Here is a 24,964-nt window from a genome sequence, read left to right as displayed (position 1 = left end):
CTCAGGTAGAGATCACTCTACTCTATTGACTGATAAGGCACAAGGTACCTCCCTTAGGGACCAATAATGTTCATTACACAGTATGGTTCCCAATGGAATAAAGTGAAGGAGATCCTGACCTCTCATTGGCCTGTTCTATTCCAATGTCCCCTTCTATGTAGAATTATAGGTGATTTCCCACATATGGTTGCTCGCCGTGCCCCTAATCTTGCTGATAGGCTGACCCAATCTGAATACACGCATTCTCAAGATTAGACGTGGGTTTCCCCAATCCACAGGACTTTGGGAATGGTCCAATGTGGTCATTGCCAAATCTGTACATATTTGGAACATACAGATGTTTTCACCGATTCAGATGGGGCAAATGAGGCCACCGACCACGCTCCCACCTTTCTGGGGGCGCATTACGAGAGTCGTAGAGCAGCTGATGTATTGGCTGGTGATCGTTTACCTGGACAGTGGTCACCTGCATGCATAGCACATAAGGCACAGTGGAATTCAACTCAAGGAATATTTAGACGGAGACAGTGGCTGTATATTGAGGGCTTACTCAAGAGAGACACTTGGATCCTTCAGGGACATGGAGACAGGTTTGGTGTCAATATAAAACTGTATGCCTGTTGCTGTATCATAGGTTTGGCCGTTTACACTTTAATCACGGGGATACCCTATGGATCGTAAACTGATACACAGATCACTATGTTATAAATCTCAGCTGTTTGGTCTGTATGGCCATCCTGCGGATTCCTCTATCGTTTAATCACCATTTGCCACACTTCGCTTCATCTATTCAGCTGCTGATATCTATCTTTTGATATTTATTTACTACTTCCGCTTGCCTGCCACTTCTGCTCCTGCTGCTCTGAAGGGCCAACACTGTTCACCTGCTACGTTTTGCTGCTATTGCCTTTGATGATCCTTTTTGACTCTTTCTTTTGGTTAGCGCTGCTGTCTGCAGATGGCATCACATTACTGCATGCAACAATTTACTGCTGCTCATCTGCCATTTCTGCTTTGATTATTTGATGGCTCTGCAATCGATTTACATCTGATGGTTATCTGTTGGACTCACAGCTTAGCACTTTAAACATCATGTTCATCATTGAATATCTTTGCATATTCACCCATTGATTCTAATGTAGCTGATTTCAGTGCAAATTTCACCCCATCTATATTTTCAGTATCTATAGATTTTGGTTGCCTTATTTAATACTGAAGCCACTTATATAGGTCTGGCACTGGCATATATTTGCTGTAACATTGCATGAGTCTTATTCCATGTACTCTGTGATTATGTGTTGCTTCACAGCGACATTACAGATACCATTTGAGGTGTCGTGTATGTGAGCTAGTGGTGCCCAGTGGCTTGTATGGTGTTGTTTTGTTTCAGACAACGTTGCCTTTTTTATCGGTGATGGTGGGAAGGTTTGTTTTGTATATATTATTGTTGATTTTGGCTAATTTGAATCCATAATCAAATGTGTTATATTTTGCCTCATTCTTTGTAGTTTATTTATTTAATTTACCATTTTGTAACCATTCCTCGGTGGCTCAATAAGTATGGCTCTTCAGGCTACCTTCCTTGGGTGCCTTTTTTATTGATACTCCTAGCATATCGGCTTAAATATAACAAAGTGTAAAATGTTATTTAAAATAAATTAAATACCATATAAAATTCCTAAAACTCTTTACCTGGTGGGGTTATGGACACAACAGCCCTAGGGAAAAACACTAAACTTTAAGCGATTAGTGTCCATTTTGAGTGTCCTATATCTTTTCCCTGACGGCAATGGAACAAACACACTGTAGCTTTTGCCCGCTTTTTTTTATCGGCTGGCATATGCTGTGTCCAAATTTGGTAGCTCTGTAACTATGATCCACTGTGCTGTTTTCACTGTTTTCACCACACAAGACAGGCACTTTTTATCCTCTGCCTTGTTGATAGCACACCATACTACGGCGCAGTGGTATCCATCCTATTTCTTAATAAGAGACCTCTTCCTACTCCCTATTATATGGTGCTCCTCCACATTTGATGCCCCCTATTGCCAGCACTGTCAAATCTAAGCCACCCCATTGGTAGCATTGGCTACATCAGCTTACTGGCTTATTAGACAAAAGGCAGTCACTTATTAGATATGCAGGTCAAGACTAGATGACTCCCATCATGCCACAGCAGTATATATGTGTATATATATATATAAATATTGCTTTATCACGGTAAAAAGAAAGAATTGCCTATCATCACCAGAAACGGAAAAATAGGAAAACAAAGGATCTTTTTTTTTTGGTTCCTCCTTTAGATTGTAAGTGCTCGCAGTTAACATCTTATATTAAATTGTATTATTTTTTAATTTCTTTATTTAGTAAGAGGTTGCAATACAAACAGAGTGAAGGCACATCAGGTAAAGATGAAACAGTACAATCTGACAACAGCATCATAAACAGCACTTCACCAAGGTTACCATAGCTGTAAAAAGAATATAGTCCACTGGAACAGAAAGGTGGGATCAGTCCCCCCCTGGATGTGCAAGAGAACAGACATGCCAAATGTTACAAAGGATGGCAGATTAGATAACAAGGAAACAACCTCAATTTATAACAAACTTATGGATATATAGAAGGAACGCCAAGCCTAAATTGCCAATAAACCCAGCAAGCATACACCACATCCCTGTATTGAGCATAGAACGAAAGGGTGAAGGTACACCACAACCCATGGACTCTGATTGAGCCCCAAAGAGACCGTCTAGCGGGGGTGGTGAACCCAGGAGTGTGATTTTCAAGGTGGAGCTTGCTGGATATATGATAGATAAATAATAAATCAAACGACTATGTAAAATATGAAAGTTTTATTACAATATCTTCATAAAAACAAATCACAATAAGTGATAATAAATCAGTGCATAAAGATACAAGATATACAAGGAACCATAGTTGTGTAAGTGGGGCCACTTATGTCCGACATGTTTCGCCAGCAGGCTTCCTCTGGGACATTACAGGCTGGTGACCTCAACATAGGTTCAAAATTTGTATCTGTAGCATTGCACATGTATCCATATACCTGGGATCTCCGCCGTGTATCCAAAGGTGGGTTGTGAACCCTGGACAGAAAGTCCAGCCAGGTCTAACCTCACTAAATTGATAAGGACCGGACCGGGCTATGTCGATTCACAGCATATCTTGTCGCTGTAATCAGGTGGTATCAAAGACAGCGCCACTTATGAATGTCGGGTACCAGGGTAGTACTGATGGACGGGCTCTGGTACAGAGGAGGAGCAGGAAACGGTAACTCCGAACCATGGAGTCAGTCAGGGAATGAACAGGTAGCAAGGATAAAAACTATAGAAGATCCCAGTCTCAGGGAGAAAGTGCGAGTAGGTACAGATGGGAGAGAAAGAGAAAAGGAGCAAAAAACGTGGGGCTAAAAGAAAAAAGGTAAAAGAGAGAAGAAAGGGGGAAGGAAGGGAACAGAAAGGAAGCTGAAGAGGCCGGCGGTACCCGTAAGCCCCCCCCACCCCACTCCCATTAAATTGTATTTTAACTGTACTGCCCACCCTTAAGCCGCCTTACACACGTACCGAATGTCGGCCGAACGATCGGCCGTCTTTTGTCCGGTTCTGTCCTGTCGGTTGAGAAGTGCTAAAGACTGCACACGAATTTTGTCGGCCAACAACAGCCAACTGCAGAAGTGATGCCATGTGATGGTTAACTTTCCGTGTGTTTTTTCTTCTCTGAGCATGCCCAGTCTTGCTCATCTGCTGTTAGTCGGCCGAATTCTGTACTGACTGGCGAACAATCGGCCGTTCTGGTGACGGCCAACAAAAATTTTATAGCCTGCACACCCGATTCTGTTCGGCCGAAAAGTCGCAGTCGGTTGTCGGAAGTATCATACTAACAAGCCGACAATCGGCCGATCGTTCGGCGGCCGAAAATTTACGGCCGACAATCGCTACGTGTGTACGGGCCTTTACTTTGTATAGCACTGCACAAACTGTAGTTTCTATGTTAGGGATCGACCAATTATCGGCAAAGCCGATTATCGGAGGGCCGATATCAGCTTTTTACGACATATCGGTATCGGCCCCGGAACTGGTCGCTATTACCAATATTATCGTGATGTCATTCTGCCCTCTTAGGCCGCCTCCCTCGCCTTGGACAGCCTCGTCTGGAGTCGGGACTAGTCTTGCGGGGGTGTATCACAGCCATACACCCACCCACAGCAGCCCGGTGCCAGTCATCCACCCACACCCACAGGCCCTGTACCAGCCAGCCACAGGCACTGTACCAGCCAGCCATCCACAGGCCCTGTACCAGCCAGCCACCAACAGCCCCTTTGCCAGCCACCCACCCACCACAGGGTGCCAGCCAGCCAGCCACCCACCACACGGTGCCAGACAGCCGGCCACCCACAGGCACTGTACCAGCCAGCCAGCCACCCACAGGCACTGTACCAGCCAGCCAGCCACCCACAGGCCCTGTACCAGCCAGCCACTGTACCAGCCAGCCGCCCACAGGCCCTGTACCAGCCAACCACCCCCCACAGGGTGCCAGAAAGCCATCCACCCACCACAGGGTGCCAGCCAGCCACTACAGGGTGCCAGCCAGTAAGCCACCCACCACAGCATGCCAGACAGACAGCCACCCACCACAGGGTGCCAGCAACCCAGCCACCCACCACAGGGTGCCAGACAGCCAGTCACCCACCACAGGGTGCCAGACAGCCAGCCACCCACCACCACAGGGTGCCAGACAGCCAGCCACCCACCACAGGGTGCCAGCCAGCCACCCACCCACCACAGGGTGCCAGCCACCCACCCACCACAGGGTGCCAGACAGCTGGCCACCCACAGGCACTGTACCAGCCAGCCACCTACAGGCCCTGTACCAGTCAGCTGACCACAGCCCCTGTGCCAGCCACCCATCCACCACAGGGTGCCAGCCACCCACCCACCACAGGGTGCCAGACAGCCACCCACCACAGGGTGCCAGACAGCCAGCCACCCACCATCACAGAATGCCAGCCAGCCAGCCACCCACCACAGGGTGCCAGCAAGCCAGCCACCCACCACTGGGTGCCAGCCAGTCACCCACCACAGGGTGCCAGCCAGCCAGCAGGCCACCACAGGGTGCCAGACAGCCTGCCACCCCCCACAGGGTGCCAGCCAGCCACCCACCCACCACAGGGTGCCAGCAAGCTAGCCACCCACCACAGGGTGCCAGCCAGCCACCACAGGGTGCCAGACAGCCAGCCACCCACCACAGGGTGCCAGCCAGCCACCCACCACAGCATGCCAGACAGCCAGCCAGCCACCACAGGGTGCCAGACAGCCAGACACCCACCACAGGCTGCCAGACAGACACCCACCACAGGCTGCCAGCAAGCCAGCCTCGCTGTTGTGTCCTCTAAACCCATTCTTGAACTTATGAAACCAGATGACCTTCTTCAGTTGCTCCATGGTCCAGTTGTTGAGGCTTTTGGCTATGAACACAGGTCAGCATGGGCACCCTGGCTAGTTTGCAGCTTTAGCAATTTGAACTACAGTAGCTCTTCTAATGGATCCGACCACACGGACCAGCCTTCGCTCCCCATGTGTAAGTGCCTACTTTTGGGGTGAACACTATATCATGTTAATGTATTGCACTGTGTTACAAATTCTATGTTAGTGAGTTTCTGTGTGCAGGCTGTCCAGGTAATTAGGCAGGGTTTAAGCCTGCTTATTCCCAGATGTTTATGGTCCTGCCCCTTGTGTTAGCCCATAAATACAAGAGGAGGCAGTCTCTCAAGGTTGCTCTTCCTTCCTCATGGGAATTGACCGAAAGCTGTGCTGCAAGATGTAGCTCCTCTTGTCAAACTTGGCCACCCTTTTTGGGTACCTAGTCCAGTTACTGGAACCAGAACATGACCCTTAGACAAGGACTCTCCCTCGCTTAGAGGTATGATATGGGTGGTCTGAATTAGCGGAGTTGGTTAGAATGAACTGTGAAAGACTGTGATATGTTAACCCTGTGCTTGCAAGAAGCTCAAGTAAATATTCTGAAGTATGGTCTGAAGTTATCACCAAAGGGGTGCATGTAAAGCAGGTATATCAAAAGAAGAGAGGTTATATCAGGAGATGTGTACTACCAAAGTCTATAAGTGGAATGCTGCCAGAAAAGATCACATTGCTGTAGCCATTAGTAGCCCGGCGTGTGTCCAGTGTGACTGGCATGGAAGACAGAGTGATCTGGTAGTGAAGGGGGTGTCTGCTTGAGACCCCCCCTCCCTAGTGGCTGGTGCCCCTATGTACTCGGATCTGGAGTCGTGTCACGGAGCCCCTATGAATCTAGCCATACGCCACAGATGGGAAAGAAGTGTGAAGAGGATCCTCGAGAGTCAGATTAGTTCATGTAGCATGTTACTGGGAGTAAGATGGCATCAAAGTCAGGCTGGAGAACCGTATCCCCTCAAAAGTGCTGCACCATGTAAGGAGGTCAGTGTACATCACAGTGAAGTGAATGCGAAATGAAGAGTTAATTGTGCCACAAGCTATGCTTGTCTCTAAGTTGGAGGTGTCCCCTTAATGCAGATTTCTTATGACCGCATTATCCACCTGCACTGTTGAGCATTAGTGAGCGAAGGATCTGGACTTCCCATTTTTGGGTGATAAGCCCTTCCCACGCGCATGCATCAATGAGCCTTGGCAACCCATGACCCTGTGGCTGGTTTGCCAGTTTTCCTTCCTTGGTCCACTTGTGCTAGGTCCTGCTACTGCAGACTGGGAACAACCCACAAGAGCTGCAGTTTTGGAGATGCTCTGACCCAGTCATCTAGTCATTGCAATTGGCCCTTGCTCAGATCCCAACATTTGCCCATTTTTTCTGCTTTCAACACGTCAGCTTCATCACCTTTGTTATAATGTTATGGCTGATGGGTGTAAATACCGTATACATTCACCAGCCACTTTATTAGGTACACCTTGCTAGTCCTGGGTTGGACCCCTTTTTGCCTTTAGAACTGCCTTAATTCATTGTGGCATAGATTTAACAAGGCATTGGAAACATTTCTCAGAGATTTTGGTCCATATTGACACGATAGCATCATGCAGTTGCTGCAGATTTGTCGGCTGCACATTCATGATGCAAATCTCCCATTCAACCACATCCCAAAGGTGCTCTATTGGATTGATCAGGCGACTGTGGAGGCCATTGGAGTACAGTGAGCTCAATGTCATGTTCAATAAACCAGTTTGAGATGATTTAACCACTTTACCTCCGCTCACATGGAGGCTACTGCGGCAAAGTCCCGCGAACTCCGCCCCTTGTGGGCGGCGCTCGCGCGCCGCCGGAGGCTCGCTCCCGCTGTGTTCATTCACAGCGGGAGTCGGCCCAGCGGAGGAGCAGCGGCGATTGCCACTGCTCTGCCCCGATCGTCGGGGATCGAGTCTGGAGATCCGCCCGCTGTGTGTAAACACAGCGGGCGGATCTCCATAGTGACAGGGACTGACAGATCGGAGTATTCAGCATAGCTGGACATCCGATCTGTCCTTCTGTCACACAGTCACCTCCCCCCCGCCACACGTCAGTAAGCACCAGGCATACATTAACCCCTCCCTCTCCAATAAAATTAACCCCTTCCCTGCCAGTGTCATTTTTACAGTAACAGTGCATATATATAGCACTGATTACTGTAGAAATGTCACTGGTACCCCCAAAAGTGTCAAAAATGTCAGTCAAGGGTCCGATCTGTCCGCCGCAATGTCGCAGTCCCGCAAAAAAAATCGCAGATCACCGCCATTACGCGTTAAAAAAAAAACACCAAAAATTACAGAAATCTTTCCCTTAGTTAGTAAACGCAATAACTTTTGCGCAAACCAATCAAAATACGCTTATTGCAATTTTTTTTACTAAACATAGGTAGCAGAAAACAAATTGGCCAAAAATTTAAAAAAAATTAGATTTTTACATTTTTTTGGGGGGGAATTTCATATAAAAAAATTTGAAAAATATTGTTATTTTTTCAAAATAAACGCTCTTTTTTTGTTTATAGCGCAAAAAGTAAAAATCGCACAGGTGATCAAATACCACCAAAAGAAAGCTCTGTTTGTGGGGAAAAAAAAGATGTAAATTTCGTTTGGGTACAGCGTCGCACGACCGCGCAATTGTCAGTTAAAGTCACACAGCGCCGAAGCGCATAGCTATCAGAAGATGGGTACACTGTAGTCCTAAAGGGATGGACATGGTCAGTAACAATACTCAGGTAGGCCATGGTGTTTAAACGATGCTCATTGGTTCTAAGGGGCCCAAAATGTGCCAAGAAAATATCCCTCACACCATTACACCACCACCACCAGCCTGAACCATTGATACAAGACAGGATAGATCCATGCTTTCATGTTGTTTATGCCAAATTCTGACCCTACCATCTAAAGGTTGCAGCTGAAATCTAGACTCATCAGACCAGGAAATATTTTCCAATCTATTAACCAATTTTGGTGAGTCTATGCAAATTGTAGCTGTTCTTATCTGACAGGAGTAGCACCCAGTGTGATCTTCTGCTGCCATAACCCATCTGTTTCAAGGTTGGATGTTTTGTGTGTTCAGAGATGGTATGCTGCATACCTTGGTTGTAACGAGTAGTTATTTAAGTTGCTGTTGCCTTTATACCATCTCAAACCAGTCTGCCCATTCTCCACTAACCTCAGCAAGGTATTTTCGTCCAGACAAATGCCGCTAACTGGATATTTTCTCTTTTTTGAACCATTCTCTGTAAACCCTAGAAATGGTTGTGCGTTAAAAGTTAGCCCAGTAGATCAGCAGTTTTTGAAATACTCAGACCAGTCCGTCTGGCACCAGCAACCATGCCATGTTCAAAGTCACTGTGTTAATAAACCCAGATCCTGCATTCACTATATCTGGTCTCCCACAGTACAAAGAACATTGAAATGCAATTATTTTAGTACAAATTAACTGATACATAACTTTTCTCATCTGTATATAGCAATTAGCGCAATCTTGTGACTTGCATCAGTGAGTTCTGATATTTTGCAGGAGGAGTTTTCATTTCTCCCAGGATTGTTCTATCAGGCTTCAAAAACCTTAATTCTCTGTCTAAACATGTCTGGACAGTGCTAATTGGCCCTGTGCTGATCACATGTACCCTCCCAAGAAAAAAAAAAAAAAAAACATCCATCAATCAAGATGTAACATCCCACCCACTGTGTTGTTTTTTTAGTTACTGGGCATGGAGAAGGAGGGAAGGACTGGCAGTCATTTAGGATCTGTATACATGCACACATGTGTGATGTTAATATCATGTGACCTGAATAGTTCAACAAAAAACAGGAAGTGTTCTCTGAGCATTAGAGCCCAATCTGAGCATGTGCAGCTGAGCTACACTTACTGTGCTTATCTAGACTTGTCCAGAGTGAACGTGCAGGAGGGGGAGGATGTGTGCATATAGGATCACACAGCCTTTTTACACAATGCAGAGGATTAGTCGATTAAGTTACACAGTGAGTATAACAAGCATGCTATTCTGCATCTACTGACAGATTTTACTGTTGTGGGTTTAGTAACACTTTAAATCCCCTTTTCCTAAGCTTTTGAACAGGTGTACCTAATAAAGTGGCAAGTGAGCGTGTATTAATAATATATGATTTTGCATGCCAGATGTCCATCCTATAAACAAAGAAACTGACAGAAACAAAAATTCTAACCTAGCAAACTTCCCTTTTTCAACCAGTATTGTTTTGGCCCAGACAGACTCTTTAGACTCTAAAGAGCTTTGCTCATGTGGGAATCTGTGCTGAGAGAAAAACAATTGCTGACATCCGGCCAAAATATCAGTCACCTGGCAGATATGTCTGATATGAGGTCTTTAGGCCTCATGCACACTTGACGTTTTTACAGCTGCTGTTTTTGGCGTCAGACGTTTTTTTTTTTCTGCAGCCAGTAAACTCCCCAGCATGTTATCCTATGTGTCCATGTACACATAGGCTGTTATCAGCAGTTTTTGTCAGTGGCGTTTTCTGCCTGGAAAGGAGGTGGCTGGAGGAGTTTTTGAGCTGTAAAAACACTCTAACTCTGATAAAAGCTGAAAAACGCGTCTATTCAGCGTTTATCAGCATTTTTGAGCCATAAGCATTTATGGGAATATAGTTTTGCTAAAAAAAAAAAAGCTGAAAAACGCTACTGCAAATACGCTGGAAAAACTCACACTACACCTACAGCTTTGTGTTAACTGTAATCATACATTGTATACTCCTTTATGTTGTGGTTTTTAAGGTGCCTATCTAATAGTTGTTTAAACGATCAATGCACCCTGCTGATACCACTGCTTGTGAAAGAGAATTCCACATCCTTACCGCTCTGACAGTAAAGAACCCCTTACGTAGTTTAAGGTTAAACTGTTTTTCTTCTAGTTTTACTGAGTGGCCCCGTGTCTTAATCACTTATATATACTTAATTCTGCACTTCTGGGTAGGGGGCGCGCCACTTCTGCTGTGATTAGTCACAACAGAACCCAATCAGCAGTTGCCAGTGGATGTCTGCTTGCAGATTTTTGGAGGAGAGAGGCTGGACAGAGCTCTGGCTATGTAAACAAGGCAGAGCTCCATCCTGACGGGGTAACTAATAGATTTTCTTTCCCTGCAAAGCAGGGACTAAAATCTATCACATCCCTTAGTAAAAGCTCCACACAAAGTACACAAAAACACTGGCTAGGTACACATTTAACCCATTGATCACCCTGGGTGTTTAACTCCTTCCCAGCCAGTGTCAATAGTACAGTGACAGTGCATATTTTTGGCAGTGGTCACTGCAGTGTCACTGGTTCCCACAAAGTGTCAGAAGTGTCTGTTAGTGTCAGAATGTCTGCCCCATTATCACAGTCTTGCTATAAGTCACTGATCTGCACCATTACTAGTATAAAAAATAAAAAATGAATTTCTTCATAAATTTAGGCCATTATATGTATTCTGCTACATATTTTTGGTAAAAAAAATCCCAAGAAGCGTATATTGATTAGTTTTGCGCAAAAGTTATAGCGTCTACAAACTATGGAATATATACTGGAATTTGTATTTTTTAATTTTTTTATTGGATATGTTTTATAGCAGAAAGTAAAAAATATTGGTTTTTTTTTTCAAAATTTTTGGTCTTTTTTTGTTTTTAGCGCAAAAAATAAAAATTGCAGTGGAGATCATATACCACCAAAAGAAAGCTCTATTTGGCTACAACATTGCATGACTGTACAGTTGTCAGTTAAAGTAACGCAGTGCCAAATCGCAAAAAAAATCGCCAGGTTATGAAGGGGGGTAAATCTTCAGGAGGTCAAGTGGCTATATTTCTCTCAGCAAATATTTCTGTAAAAACATTTTAGCCCCATGAAAGCCAACGATGGCTTAAGATATAACTATACTTCAAATAAGACTATGGGTCAGCAAATTACAAGATCTCATCTGTCTTTGAATAGAAAACCAAAGCTTTTGTTTGTGTAATGTTGTCTGGTCTGATCTTTATAATACATTTTGTGTTCCGCTTCTAAATTTGCATATATGAAAGTAAAAAGTAGATAAATAAGAGTATTACAAATAAATCAGGCTAAATGAATACTGACTTGCAGGTAATTACAAGTGTAATCCATTTCCATTTAAGGATGGATGTGTACAAGCATGAGTGCTAACTAAGTAAATGTATGCGCTTCAGCTTTTATATTAATTGTCATGCTTTCCATAGTAATAGAAATGTTTTCATTTGGTTGTGGGGCTTTATGTTATTTTAGCCATTCTGAGCATTAGCGGATAAACAAAGCAGCAGTCTGACGTATTTGCTTTGTCTATATAGTTAATCGGTTTCCTGGCAACATTGTAGACCTCCGTTTACAAACAATATTAATGAGAAATCGTTGCAAGGCCCTATCAGACATCTTTGACATGGCGGTAGTTCTCTATGGCACAGAGTCTTTTCATAAAACAGCACTAGTACCATCTTATTTGACCTTCAGCATGGGATTCTAACTTCTTTTGTAACACACTTATTGGTCACCTTGGTAACCGATTCAAGATCACAGCCATTTCACTTTTTCTGTATTTAAGTCACTTTCTATATGTTTGACAAAATCTGACAAATAGCCAGGGAAAGGGTCCTTTGTTGTAAAGAAAAAAAATAATAGAAATATTTTTTAGGGTGGACTTAAAGAAGGAAAACGCAAATATGCATGTAATGATTATATTGTACTGAAAGTAGATACATAGATAGATAGATAGATACATAGATAGATACATAGGTAGAGGGATCTGCAGTGAAAAAGGTAATTGTGCAGCACATTACAACTGTATCATACAAGATCTGTGCAATTTACTTCCAACTTCTATATCCACTTGCCACCAAATCACGTACCTGTACTTCATTGGCTTTAAGTGGTTGTACCGGGGTAATTTCTGCAGCTGCAGGCATCACCCCGGTAGCGTTTTTTGGAGTCGACAGTCGGCTTTCTTGCATTACCAACTGATGCGGCTAAGCAGTCGCTCGGCTGTTATTACAAGCATCGGGAGGAGACGCCCCCCCTCCCGCCACCTTCCTTGCACCTTGCTTGCCCGGGCTATTTTATCCCACCCGGAGACCACAAGCCAACAGCCGGATACCCGAACAAAGCCAGAATTGGCTTTGATCAGGTCTCGGATGTAGTAACCCGGAAGCAACGTCACTTCCGGTTTACCTGCCAGCCAGCAGCGCCAGTTTTAAAAGGTCCAAAGTATTCAAAAACACAGATCTTGGCATTTGTAATACCGTACTTTCAAGTGCAGAGGACGGGTTTGGGTTCCCACCATAAAGAGTACCTATCACTATGCCTATTACTGTCACAAGGGATGTTTACATTACTTGTGACCGCAATAAAAGTGATCAGATTTGTAGGTCTACATCGCTGGACGATATCGAGCCACTTTGCCGCAGTACGGTCAACGTGACCGGTCGGCAAGTGGTTAATGTCTAAACCGCTGCAAACAAAAGTGAGTACACCCCTAAGTGAAAATGTCTAAGTTGGGCCCAAAGTGTCAATATTTTGTGTGGCCACTGTTATTTTCCAGCACTGCCTTAACCCTCTTGGGCATGGAGTTCACCAGAGCTTCACAGGATGTCACTGGAGCCATCTTTCACTTATCCATGACGACATCACGGAGCTGGTGGATGTTAGAGACCTTGCGCTCCTCCACCTTCCATTTGAGGATGCCCCACTGATGCTCAATAGGGTTTAGGTCTGGAGAGATGCTTGGCCAGTCCATCATCTTTACTGCTTCTTTAGCAAGGCAGTGGTTACCTTGGAGGTGTGTTTGGGGTTGCTATCATGTTGGAATACTGCCCTGCGGCCCAGTCTCCAAAGGGAGGGTATCATGCTCTGCTTCAGTATGTCACAGTACATGTTGGAGTTCATGGTTCCCTCAATGAACTGTTGCTTCCAGGCGCTGGAAGGCACTCATGCAGCCCCAGACCATGACACTCCCACCACCATGCTTGACTGTTAGCAAGACACACTTGTCTTTGTACTCCTCACCTGGTTGCCCCCTCACACGCTTGACACCATCTGAACCAAATAAGTTTATCTTGGTCTCATCAGACCACAGGACATGGTTCCAGTAATCCATGTGCTTAGTCTGCTTGTCTTCAGCAAACTGTTTGTGGGCTTTCTTGTGCATCATCTTTAGAAGAGGCTTCCTTCTGGGATGACAGCCATGCAGACCAATTTGATGCAGTGTGCGCCATATGGTCTGAACACTGACAGGCTGACCCCCCCCAACCCCCAACCTCTGCAGCAATGCTGGCAGCACTCATACTTCTATTTACCAAGGACAACCTCTGGATTTGACACTGAGCACATGCACTCAACTTCTTTGGTCCACCATGGCGAGGTCTGTTCTGAGTGGAACCTGTCCTGTTAAACCTCTGTATGGTCTTGGCCACCGTGCTGCAGCTTAGTTTCAGGGTCTTGGCAATCTTCTTATAGCCTAGGCTATCTTTATGTAGAACAACATATCTATTTTTTTTTAGATCCTCAGAGAGTTCTTTGCCATGAGGTGCCATGTTGGTCTTCCAGTGGCCAGTATGAGAGAGTGAGAGCAATAACACCAAATTTAACACACCTGCTCCCCATTCACACCTGAGACCTTGTAACACTAACAAGTCACATGACACTGGGGAGGGAAAATGGCTAATTGGACGTGTTCACTTAGGGGTGCCAGCAGTTTAGACATTAATGGCCTTATTGTTGAGTTATTTTGAGGGGACAGCAAATTTACACAATTATACAAGCTCTGCACTCACTACTTTACATTGTAGCAAAGTGTCATTTCTTCAGTGTTGTCACATGAAGAGATATAATAAAATATTTACAAAAATGTGAGGGGTGTACTCACTTTTGTGAGATACTGTAGCTATGAGCCAAATGTGATTTTCAACCATTGGTGGAAGATAACTGTTCATTTATAATATGTAAAGAGGAAAGTATTCCTGCTACTCTCAACCAGCCCTTGTGAATTAAAAATAAGGTGCGGCATCAGTCTACATGTCTCCACCAAACCACACACCCCACTCTGTTCAGTTACAATATAATATAAAAAAGTCCATATGCCACCTTCATTCTTCTGGAAAAAATGGTAAAAAAATCCCTACTGACCTAGAAAGTTAATGATGTTATTAATATCTTATGTATCATTATTACTGACCACTGCTATATTCAGTTAGACAGAGACTTTAATGTATCTTAATGTAGAAAACACCAGCATCTCTTACAATACACCTGCGTTGCTATTTATTTTGTGACCAGTGGAAATGTAATTTTCTAAACGATTATCAGCGTTTTGTGAAATTTTCAAGAAGACTCATTTGAATCCATTAGGATCACAGTTTATGAAAGAAATGCATACATAGTGTTTCACACAGGAGGAATGAGAATGTGCCACTAAGCTGTTTTATGTGATTGTCTGTGATTGCCTACCAGGTAGATGTCTTATATAATTTCTATGACAATTGCATATCAATTAAAGCAGCCATAAGGTCTGTGCAGCTGTTTCATTGTAAAATAAGGGGAAATATTCCCTATGCAGTAACACCATGTTGCTTTCTATGGTGCAACTATGAATGGACTTGTTGTAATGACGTTTTTTTTAATATCTTACATTTTTTATACATTTCACAAGGTTACCACTTCAGGGTTAATTTTTATTACATTGCATATTCATTTATTTTATCCTTGCTACGATGTAGACATCATTATCATGCATTCTACAATAAAACAACACTATACAGTAAAATGCAATGTGTACATTATTATTTAGGTAAATAAATATTAGGCATGGAAGAAAGTTATTTTTATTTATACTGTATATTATGGACATGGTTATGGGAGATCTGTACATACCGTACATTTTTTTTTGCTTTTTAGAAGAATCCTAACTCTTTGTGACCCTGTGAACTTTAGTACACCAGGCCTCTCTGTCAGCAACAGTAAGGTCTTCAAGGACCTTGTTCATTGTGGCCCCCTTTACCTTTTGCTTTCTGCCAAAGTGCCAGAGCTCTTCCCACTGAGTTTTGACTTTGCACAAAGTGGCCAGAATAAGTGTAATTAGTGCCAGTCCCTCCAATGTATTTTGTTTTTTGAAAAATTACTTCTTTTTTCTGTCAGTCTAAACGACTATGACAGCTTTTCAATATACGAAATGTAACATGTCAATTTTATTCTACTGAGCTTTACTAATAATGGCGTTGTTATGGTTGTATGTGATTGTTTCTTGACATGGTCATATCCCTGCTTTTAATAACTTGGGAATATGTGTGATAGCCTTTTACCTAAAAAATGTATTTGAATTTATTGGTTGAAAACACTATGTAGAGATATTTGGAGTCCACTCTTTTAATGTGAACCCTGCCATACCATAAGAAAATAGGGGAATTTAGAGAAAAAAATTGTAGAGCTGGAGGTAAAGTTGGCTGCAAATGGAGGAAATACAGTATTGCTTCTCTCCTAAGGAGGTATTAGTCTGCAAAGCATAACACAAGGGCAGAATGCTGTGCTGAAGGAGGAGAACAAGAACATTAGCAAAATACCTGCTCATTACTCTAAGAAGGGACACCTTTTAGTACGAAGTAATTAGATAAAAGATACATCCCAGCCACACTCACAGTTATGCTGACCGCAAAGAAAATTTTGCACATAAAATAATTGATTACACCCATAAGTGTCTTTCTCACAATTTTTTTCTGGGTTTCCAGGGTTTTTAAAATAGCAAATGCCATCATTTAGAATTTTGATGAAAGGTTTGTGTAGTAAAACACTTTTGGAAGTTGGAGTGCATTTTTTATTAGAGATCTTTGCATTGGACCAAAATAAGGAACAACTGAGGAGGAAAGAGGAAGAAAGATATTTGAGGCACAGTTCCACCACATGAGGGACAGTGGAGCTATGCTTGTAAAAATGTCTGGTATTTCTGTCATGGTGTATAAAAGTTTAATGTTATGTTTAATAAAAGTTTTTCCTGGAAAAAAAAATCTCTACTGGTGTGTTTGGTGTAAAACAATACACTGAACAAGAACTGTGTTTAGCTGTTTTGGAGATACTGAACTGTGGAACATGTTGTATGGAGCACCATGGGGCTGCTTTACCACTTTAGGTCCTGAACAGATTATCATATAAGGCAGGGGTCCCCAATCTTTTTAAATAAAGGGCCATTTTACTGTCCTTAATACTTTAGGGGGGCCAGACTGTGGCCAGTGGGATTAGAAAATGTCCCAGTGTCAGTGGAAGTAAATAACGCCTTGTTATTAGGGGGGCTTATAGGGTTCCATTGTTGGTTAAAATGGGAGGAATAGTCCTCAATCCTTGGTTTCAAGGGGAGACATAGTGCTCCATCATTGGTGTCAGTGGGAGTAATAGTGCACACATATTAATGTCAGTGGGAGGAATAGTGCCCCATGATTGGTATCAATGATAGAAATAGTGCCCCATTATTGGTGTCAGTGGGAGGAATAGTGTCCCATCATTGGTGTCAGTGGGAGGAATAATGTGCCATCATCGGTGTCAGTAGGAGGAATAGTGTGCCATCATTGGTGTCAGTGGGAGGAATAGTGCCCCATCATTGGTTTCAGTGAGAGAAATAGTGTTCCATTGTCCTTATTAGTGATAGGGACTTTGCACCACTGTTGCTGACAGTGGGGGGAATAATGGCACAAGGGCCAGATAAAGGCAAGTAAAGGGCCTCATCCAGACCCCAGGCCACAGATTTGAAACCACTGATATAAGGAACAATAAATTCAAAGTTGTAGCAAGCAATTTTATAGGATGTGGTAAGGGTAGTGGTCCATCAAGTGAAGCTTAAAAGTGGTTGGATGACAACAACAGATTGGCTTAACTCCTATATAACCATTAATACCAGTAATGCCTAACTGCTCAGGCCAAATTAGCAGCTTCAGCATGCATTAGCTAACTTGTCAGTGACAGCCAGAATTAAGAGCCAGCAGCTGTGCAAAGGGTTGGCTGATGGTTGTCCAGGGGAAAAAGGGTGCATTTATAAATGTATTCTCAGCTGGAGTCATCATGCTAGGGGACAGGACTGCAGACAGGAAGGGGTTAAACAGAATAACATTTTCCGCCTGGACTGGGAAAGTCAAAGAACAGATTTTGCTTTAGTTGGGAAGCTGTGGCACCCAAAGGGAGCTGTTCAAAGAACACTTTTTTAGAGAGGAGTTATCTACAATATTTTCTAACCAATGTGTAATGCCCCGTACACACGTGCAGATTATCTGAAGACTTTTGTCTGCAGACTTACCAAAACCATATAATATGAGGTCAAACCTAAACACTTTCAATTTGTATGCGATCCGGCAGGCCCTTGCACTACATAGAAAAGGTAAATCTGAAGACAAAAGTTTTCAGATAATCTGCACGTGTGTACGGGGCATTAGCCTGGTCAGCTGGTACAGGAGAAGTTAGGTGGAGGCTATTGCTGCTAAAGGAGCTTGAACAGTTGTTTAGTACATGGGCTGGCATTGTTTTTTCCCCAGGATTTTAAATGTATAAATGTGTTTAGTAAAGACAGGAAATAATACAATTATCTCTGTTAATAGTTTAAAGCAGTATTAAACCCAAAAACAAAAAAATATATATTGCAGCTTACTAATCATTTAGATGTGGTGGCCGCATTCATTTTCATTAAAGGCTTTTTTTCCTTTATATCACTTGGTGATCCAGCCAGTAACACCTTTCCTGTGTTACTGTCTGCATTCTGGATGAAATAATAAAGCAGACACCTTTAGACAGCAGCATTGTCAATTTGGGCAGAGGGTAGTGTTATGCCTTGTACACCCGCAACGATTATCGGCCGACCGATCGTCCGACTTTTGTCCAGAGTGGTGTTTTGTTGGTTGGAATGTGCCTAGACTGCACACAAATTTTCTCGGCCAACAAAAATCAACTTCAGAAGTGATGTCATGTGCTGGTTTACTTTCCGTGTGTTTTTTCTTCTCTGAGCATGCCCAGTCTTGCTCATCAGACTTTTGTCTGCCAAAATCTGTACTGACTGACGGAAAATCGGCCGTTGTGTTGACGGCCAACAATAATTTTATAGCCTGCACACCAGATTTTTTTCGACCGAAAAGTCAGGTTGTCGAAAGCATCATACTAACAAGCCGAAAATCGGCCGATCGGACGTTGGCTGAAAATTCCCGGCCAATAATCGATGCGTGTGTACGAGGCATTAGACTAGCAGTTTTAGATAGACTTGACAAAAAAATTGTAGTTAAAGTCCAGCTAACACTTTGAGCAGTTACAACAAACTGTTTTTTTTTTTTCCTTTTGCGATAAAGGTTTATATAAATGAATCAAAGCTGAGCAAGAATCCTGGTCATTCTGACATGTTCACATACATTTTATTGAAACAATATTGTACAATGTTTGCACTATTAAGTGGATCTTAATCCAACAAAATGTTTCTTATTTTTTTGTAATGTAAAAATACATTATTGAATAAATGTTGTATAAAAGAAGAAAAAAATGCAACTAAGAATAAATGTAATTTAAAAGTCCTGCAGGGACATGTGAGCACTATCTGCCTTGATATGTATTTTATGCTCTGTTTATATTAACAATTATTGCTCATCTGTTTTAGCTCGAAAGTCTAAAAAGCTAGGAAAGTTAAAAGGAGTCCATGAAGAACACCAGCAACCTCCTTCACTTCAGCAGCCACCTGTACAGAGTCCAAAGGAGGAAACCACATTCACATCCCTACCAAAAGACACCTCTGTTTCCACGAACACAACTATTGTTCCAATCATATCTGCTGTATCCCCTGGACTTACTCTGTCGGCAACTGTGATACTTGAAAATATAGAACCAGAAATTGTGTATGCGGGATATGACAGTTCGCAGCCAGACACAGCAGAACACCTTCTATCCAGCCTCAACCGATTAGCTGGGAAACAGATGATCCAAGTGGTCAAATGGGCAAAAGTGATTCCAGGTATGTAATGAAGGATTGTGCGGGAACATATTTATTTTTTATTTTGAATGTGTACTTTGCAATATCATGAACACTGTATATAAGTGATATCAAAACATTTATAGTACCCTCAGCTGTTAAATACATACAGTTCTTACAACTTAGTGTTGTAAAGCAGGTGAAACAATGTGTAAATCTGTTTACTTTTTAAGTTCTTTTAAAGGAGTAGTGTGGGATTTGAAAAAAAAAAAAAAACAGGCACACATACTCATTTCCAGAAATGTGATGCTGTCGCTGTCCCACAATAGCCTTGGACTATTGCAGGTGGCTGCAGGTTTTGGAATCACACCCATGCTACTTTTTAAAGATGCATGGGGCTGCCATTCATTCCTAATGGCACCTACACACATCTAAAACCTTGTTTTCGGTTGCGGAACCTACCGGGAAATCGCATGGTGCAAAAGCACCATGTGATTTCCCTGGTGCCGCTTTTTATAAAAGGAATCTTTTTCCCTGCATAAAAAGCAGGCACAGCACCCCATTCAAATTAATGGGCTGCCATGCCTACACAAACGTGGCTTGCAGAGCTGCAATAGTGTAAACCAGGCCTAAGACTGATAACTCAGTGATCACATGACTGCTGATCATTTAGTTCTCAGTCAATTCAGAGTGGAATGCAGTGACTTCCACTTGAGCGTTGGGCTAGATAGGGGGCGGGAGCAAGCAGTTGGTGAATCCTGGGGAATTCTGACAATATTGTTGGGATTCTTCCATATCCTGGAGTGGGCTGTTAGGAGGTCAGCTGATAGTGGGCAAAAGCTGACTATAGTTCACAGTAGAGCAGTGGTAATACACACATAAAATTAATTAATTTTATGCATGCAATGAAGCACTGTACAGTAAATATTTTTTTAAAAGCCAAAACACTTACATAGTGATAAGATCACTGCCACTGGCTCCTGTTCCCTAGGTGCAACCTCTCCTGAACTTCCTGTCTGGAGAGCATGCTCTGTGTAGCAATTTGTAAGAAGCTGTTCATGTATTGGCTTTGAGGAGGCAGGAACAAGAGTGAGGCTTGCTGTCTTAAAGCATCAGAGCTGTGCGTTTGTGTGAACACACATAGTTCCAGCCAGGAGCATGCACACAAGGGTTTTTCCTTAGGTCTCTGTAAAGCCTAATACACATGGGCCGAATTTCTGGTGGTAGAAACTGGCTGACATTCGGCCTATGTGTACTGGAGTTGGTCAGATGGAAGCTTCTGTTGTTCATGACTGCAAAAAGGTCTGCCGATCGGTTCCCAATCAGCATTCTGACGGGGATGTTGCCCCTCTGTCAGAACACAATAGCACAGCAGGGGGGGTACTTGGCTAACATCAGTTGGTTAGTAAAACAGCTCCTCCTGAGCTGTCAGCTTTTTTTTTGTTCAGCCCTGCTCGGTTGAACGAAAAAAACTACTAGTGTGTACTAGGCCTATGGGAAAGAAAAAAGCCTAAATAGGGAGAACTGCACTAGTGCTGAGTGGCCCATAGGAACTAGACTAATGAAAGATGCAGTGTATCATGTAAGTAATCACCCCAACAGTAGAATTTAGGAAAAAAGATCCTAAAAAAACAAAATTGCATACTCACCTAGATGGCTTCAACATCGATCCAAGCTGTCACCCGCTGGCTCTACACCGAGAACTAAATGATCAAAGATAGCTGATTGCTGAGTTCTTGGGTCTGCTCTGAGCACAGAGCGGTGACTATAAATGCTCTGTTCCTCCAGCGCTTACTGGAGCACTAGACTGTGGAGGGGACAGGAGTGGCTTGCTCAGGCTCTCAGCGGCATGCTGAGATGCGTGGTTAGGCATCTGGGCAGATTTAAACTTTATTGTTGATCCCAGCAGAGCTTGGACTGGCTCTGTGATGTAAGCCAACAGTGGACAGTGGAGCCCACTCTCACCTGAATCTGGGTCACAGAAGTGCAGTACTAAGTTCACTCCTGTGACCTAATATAATCTTAGCACCCGGAGAAGCTTTTGCTTTGATTTTCACAATCTTCTCCCCTGACAAATTAACACATGCAGGTAATCTGTATTATGTGTATTATAGAAGTGCTGCCTCCTGCTGTACTTACTATGCAGTGGCATTCAGTGCTAGCAGAAATACTGTAATGATATTGAGACGGGGTTGGGGAATGTTGAGCACTGTGGAAGGTCCTGAAGTTACAAGATCCAACACGAAGGCCTCTTGCACATGGGGCCGTCTGGGAGCATTTTAGTATGCCTTGGACAAACAGATAAAACCATAAACAATGCCGCAAAGCATTTACCAGAGATAATGGACTCTAATGCCAGTGGCAAAGAGTCGCATGTGCGTTGGTTATAGAAGCCTTGCTGAAGCGACCCTTGATGTATGGTCCCTCTTCTATTAACTCAGGTGCTCAGAGAAAAAAAAAAAAGCTCTACATAGTGTCATAACGTCCAAAAATCTAAATTTATTTGAAATTAAAGAACTTACATTTTCCGCATGAAATACAAGCATTGAATAAAATAACATGTGTATCAAATGGGCGCAGTATTGAGAAAGAAGCTCACTCCAACCCGATGTACGTTTCATCCACCTGGACTTCATCTGGGGTATGAGCTTCTGTCCATATACTGTGCTTATATATGCCAAGGTAAATTTATTAAGTCACAAATTAAATTCAAAATGCCCCACGTGCATACCGGCGTTCTGCATGCGTTCCACGCCTCTCTAGGATTGATGTGTCTGTCCTGGTATAAACCAAGTATCCCTATCACAGTGAGGCTAGTCTAATACATCTCGGTTCGCCCTGAATGTCCGGCGCTTGCACGCCATCGCTCAGTGAGAAGGGAAGCAGGAACCAAGCCTCGATCTGACCTCGAGGCTTGGCTACCGAGGAGTGTTGATCACAGGGTCGTCACCATCATTCGCTGCAGGTGCATTACACAAAAACCCGGAAATGGTGATGTGGTCTGTGTGTTCCACATCCGACCAAAGACCAGGAAAACGGTGATCACCCACATTGGGAAATTGTAAAATAAACCAGCCATCACCATTTTATTATTCAGGGGGAAATAAATAAGTAAAAGATTACAAAATATAAGGACCAAGGGCCACCCTCAAAAGTCCTATACCAATGAAAAATAATTGAAAAAATATATATCTGTGTATGTGGTTCAAAAATCTCTTAGCTCATCAGCCATGTGAGTCTAAAAGTGAGGGTGAACATGAGAAGCTTAAATGTACAGACATCAACTGTTAGTAAAGTATTGCATGATCCGTGGAGGCTATAAATACATTACATGATATCAAAACCCATAACAATATCGGAAATTATGTCTAAATAGATATTAAGGAGAAAATAATGAAAACAGAAAAATGAAAACTAAAAACAGTGATATTGCACAGCCCATGACAAAAAAATATATAAATGAACCCATAATGTCTCTATGACAATATCTGGAGTAATATCTAAAAGACCTAAAAAATATATAATTAAATTTACCCTTTAAATTCATGACTTATTAATAAAAGCATTGACATCCCAATCAAAGTTCATGCCATGTGGCCAATAAGATTTAAGTTCATAAATCCATTACGTCTCCAGGCGTGAATTGCCTCTGACTATAGATTGGACAAACCTATAGTCTGACTATAGGTTGGACTATAGGTTATATTGGACAAACAGATGCTTTCTCCAGCATTGCTGCAGGCAGCCTGTCAATGTCTATCGCAGGCTGTGGCTGGATGGGGCTGAATGCTGTACTGATCGCTACCTGCATTTAGGGCCCTGTGCATTTAGGGACAAAGGTTTGGAATGCAGATGATAATTAACTACTTGCATTCCAGACCTTTATCCTTGAACACACAGGGCCCTAAATGCCAGTACCACTTGATACAGCATGGAGCCCTGTCTATCCGGAGTCAGACATAGACTTTGACAGGCTGAATGTAGCGTAGCTGAAAACTGAACCTGTCCCTCCTGGGTGCAATAAACCACCAGGTGGGGGACACTGCTCCCAGACAGCCCTCAGTGCAAGAGGCCCTTTGGTTTAATGTATGCATTTATAATGTATCAAAAAGATATGCCACTTAAGTAGGCTATCTAAGTATTAAAGAAATTGTAAATATCACACTAAGGCATGTGGAATGGATATATATATATATATATATATATATATATATATAGTTACCTTTCAGACACCATTCTCTTTATGTTGTTGCCATAATTGGCAGTAAAAAAAGTCTCTGGTCAGTGATCTGCTGTAGGAGTCTCTGTTGCCCCATCCACAAGGTAATAACATTTCAGATGTCCAAATCTATGCAGGTTAAAAACCACACTACATCTGTGTGTCTCTAATTCAGGAGGTGGACAGATAAGTTCTAATATTTCAACAATGTCTTTAAAGTACCCAGTAGTATGTGGAATTTTCAAGAGCAGACATTAGAATTATAACAAAAAGAAATAGATGTGTATAATATATATATATATATATATATATATATATATATATATATCCATTAAATTATGTAAAAGAAATTTAGAAAAAGCAGTAATATATTGCTTAAAGTGCAGATACAACAGATGATGTTACCTGTTTTCTGTATGCACTATATGCAGAGAGGTGCATATCACTTGTATACATGATATGAAAATTATATTTTATCTAACATTTGTTTCTGATGCCCAGTATTACAGGATTTTTTTTTTCAGTTTATTTAAGTTAAAACACAAACACTGTTTGTTCCCTTTCTTGGCGAGACCCTAGCAGTGAAGAGCTGAAGTCATCTCCATTTCACTCTTATTAACAGCAGTTGAATTGGGAAGACGTTACATAAACATTCATTTGTTTCTCCCTGCACCACATGAACTATTGCAGCATCACTGTAAAGGATTGCTGAGAACTGGAAAATTAACTTTGTTCATCCTGCATGTGGTATTTTAGGCTATGTTAATAAAACTGATTTGCCCCCACAAGGCACTTTCAGGCATTAAAAAAAAAATCTCTTTGGTTTTGGAATATGCACCATATTTTGTGCTAATTTTAATTTTAGCTATTGCATTTGTTATTCAAGGATATTACAGTTATCATTGTTATGTCTGGGCTTAATGAAGAACTTGATTCAACTTTGACCCTGATCCCAAAACATGTCTTTTGGTGAACCATAGAGGTCCCATCTTTTTATTATTATGTCAGTTTACTGCTCTAGTCACACCAAGTATAGTAAAAGATGCCCTTTCATCAGTTACCTGGTCTGTGTATATTAACGAATGATCTGATATTTCTGTTAGCCTTTTCATACAATGTCTGTCTTAGTTTAAAGGTGAACAAACAGACTTAACTGACTTTCATGTCCTGAGCTTAGCAAATGGGGTAGATTTACTAACAGAATAGAACTTTGCAAAGTGACTGTTCAAGCGCTTACCCCCACAGGAGCCGCTGGTGATGACAGGTTCCCTGTTCTGCCCTGACTCTTCTAACTGCT

At 42.6% G+C, this 24,964-nt stretch overlaps 1 protein-coding gene across 2 annotated transcripts in view; it reads left to right on the top strand.

Moving 5' to 3' along the window:
* NR3C2 (nuclear receptor subfamily 3 group C member 2) overlaps nucleotides 1-24,964 on the top strand; it is a 544,471-nt gene that overhangs the window by 443,429 nt on the left and 76,078 nt on the right. For both annotated transcript variants that reach the window (XM_082261285.1, XM_082261286.1), the window contains exon 5: nucleotides 19,140-19,490. In XM_082261285.1, the coding sequence (XP_082117411.1) occupies nucleotides 19,140-19,490 (351 nt within the window). The remainder of the gene's footprint in view (nucleotides 1-19,139; nucleotides 19,491-24,964) is intronic.

The sequence above is a fragment of the Pelophylax lessonae genome, assembly GCF_965119305.1.
Source record: "Pelophylax lessonae genome assembly, chromosome: 1".
Classification (NCBI taxonomy): Eukaryota; Metazoa; Chordata; class Amphibia; order Anura; family Ranidae; genus Pelophylax; species Pelophylax lessonae.
The sequence above is the reverse complement of the archived record's forward strand: the minus strand, read 5'-3'. Positions and strand labels throughout refer to the sequence as shown.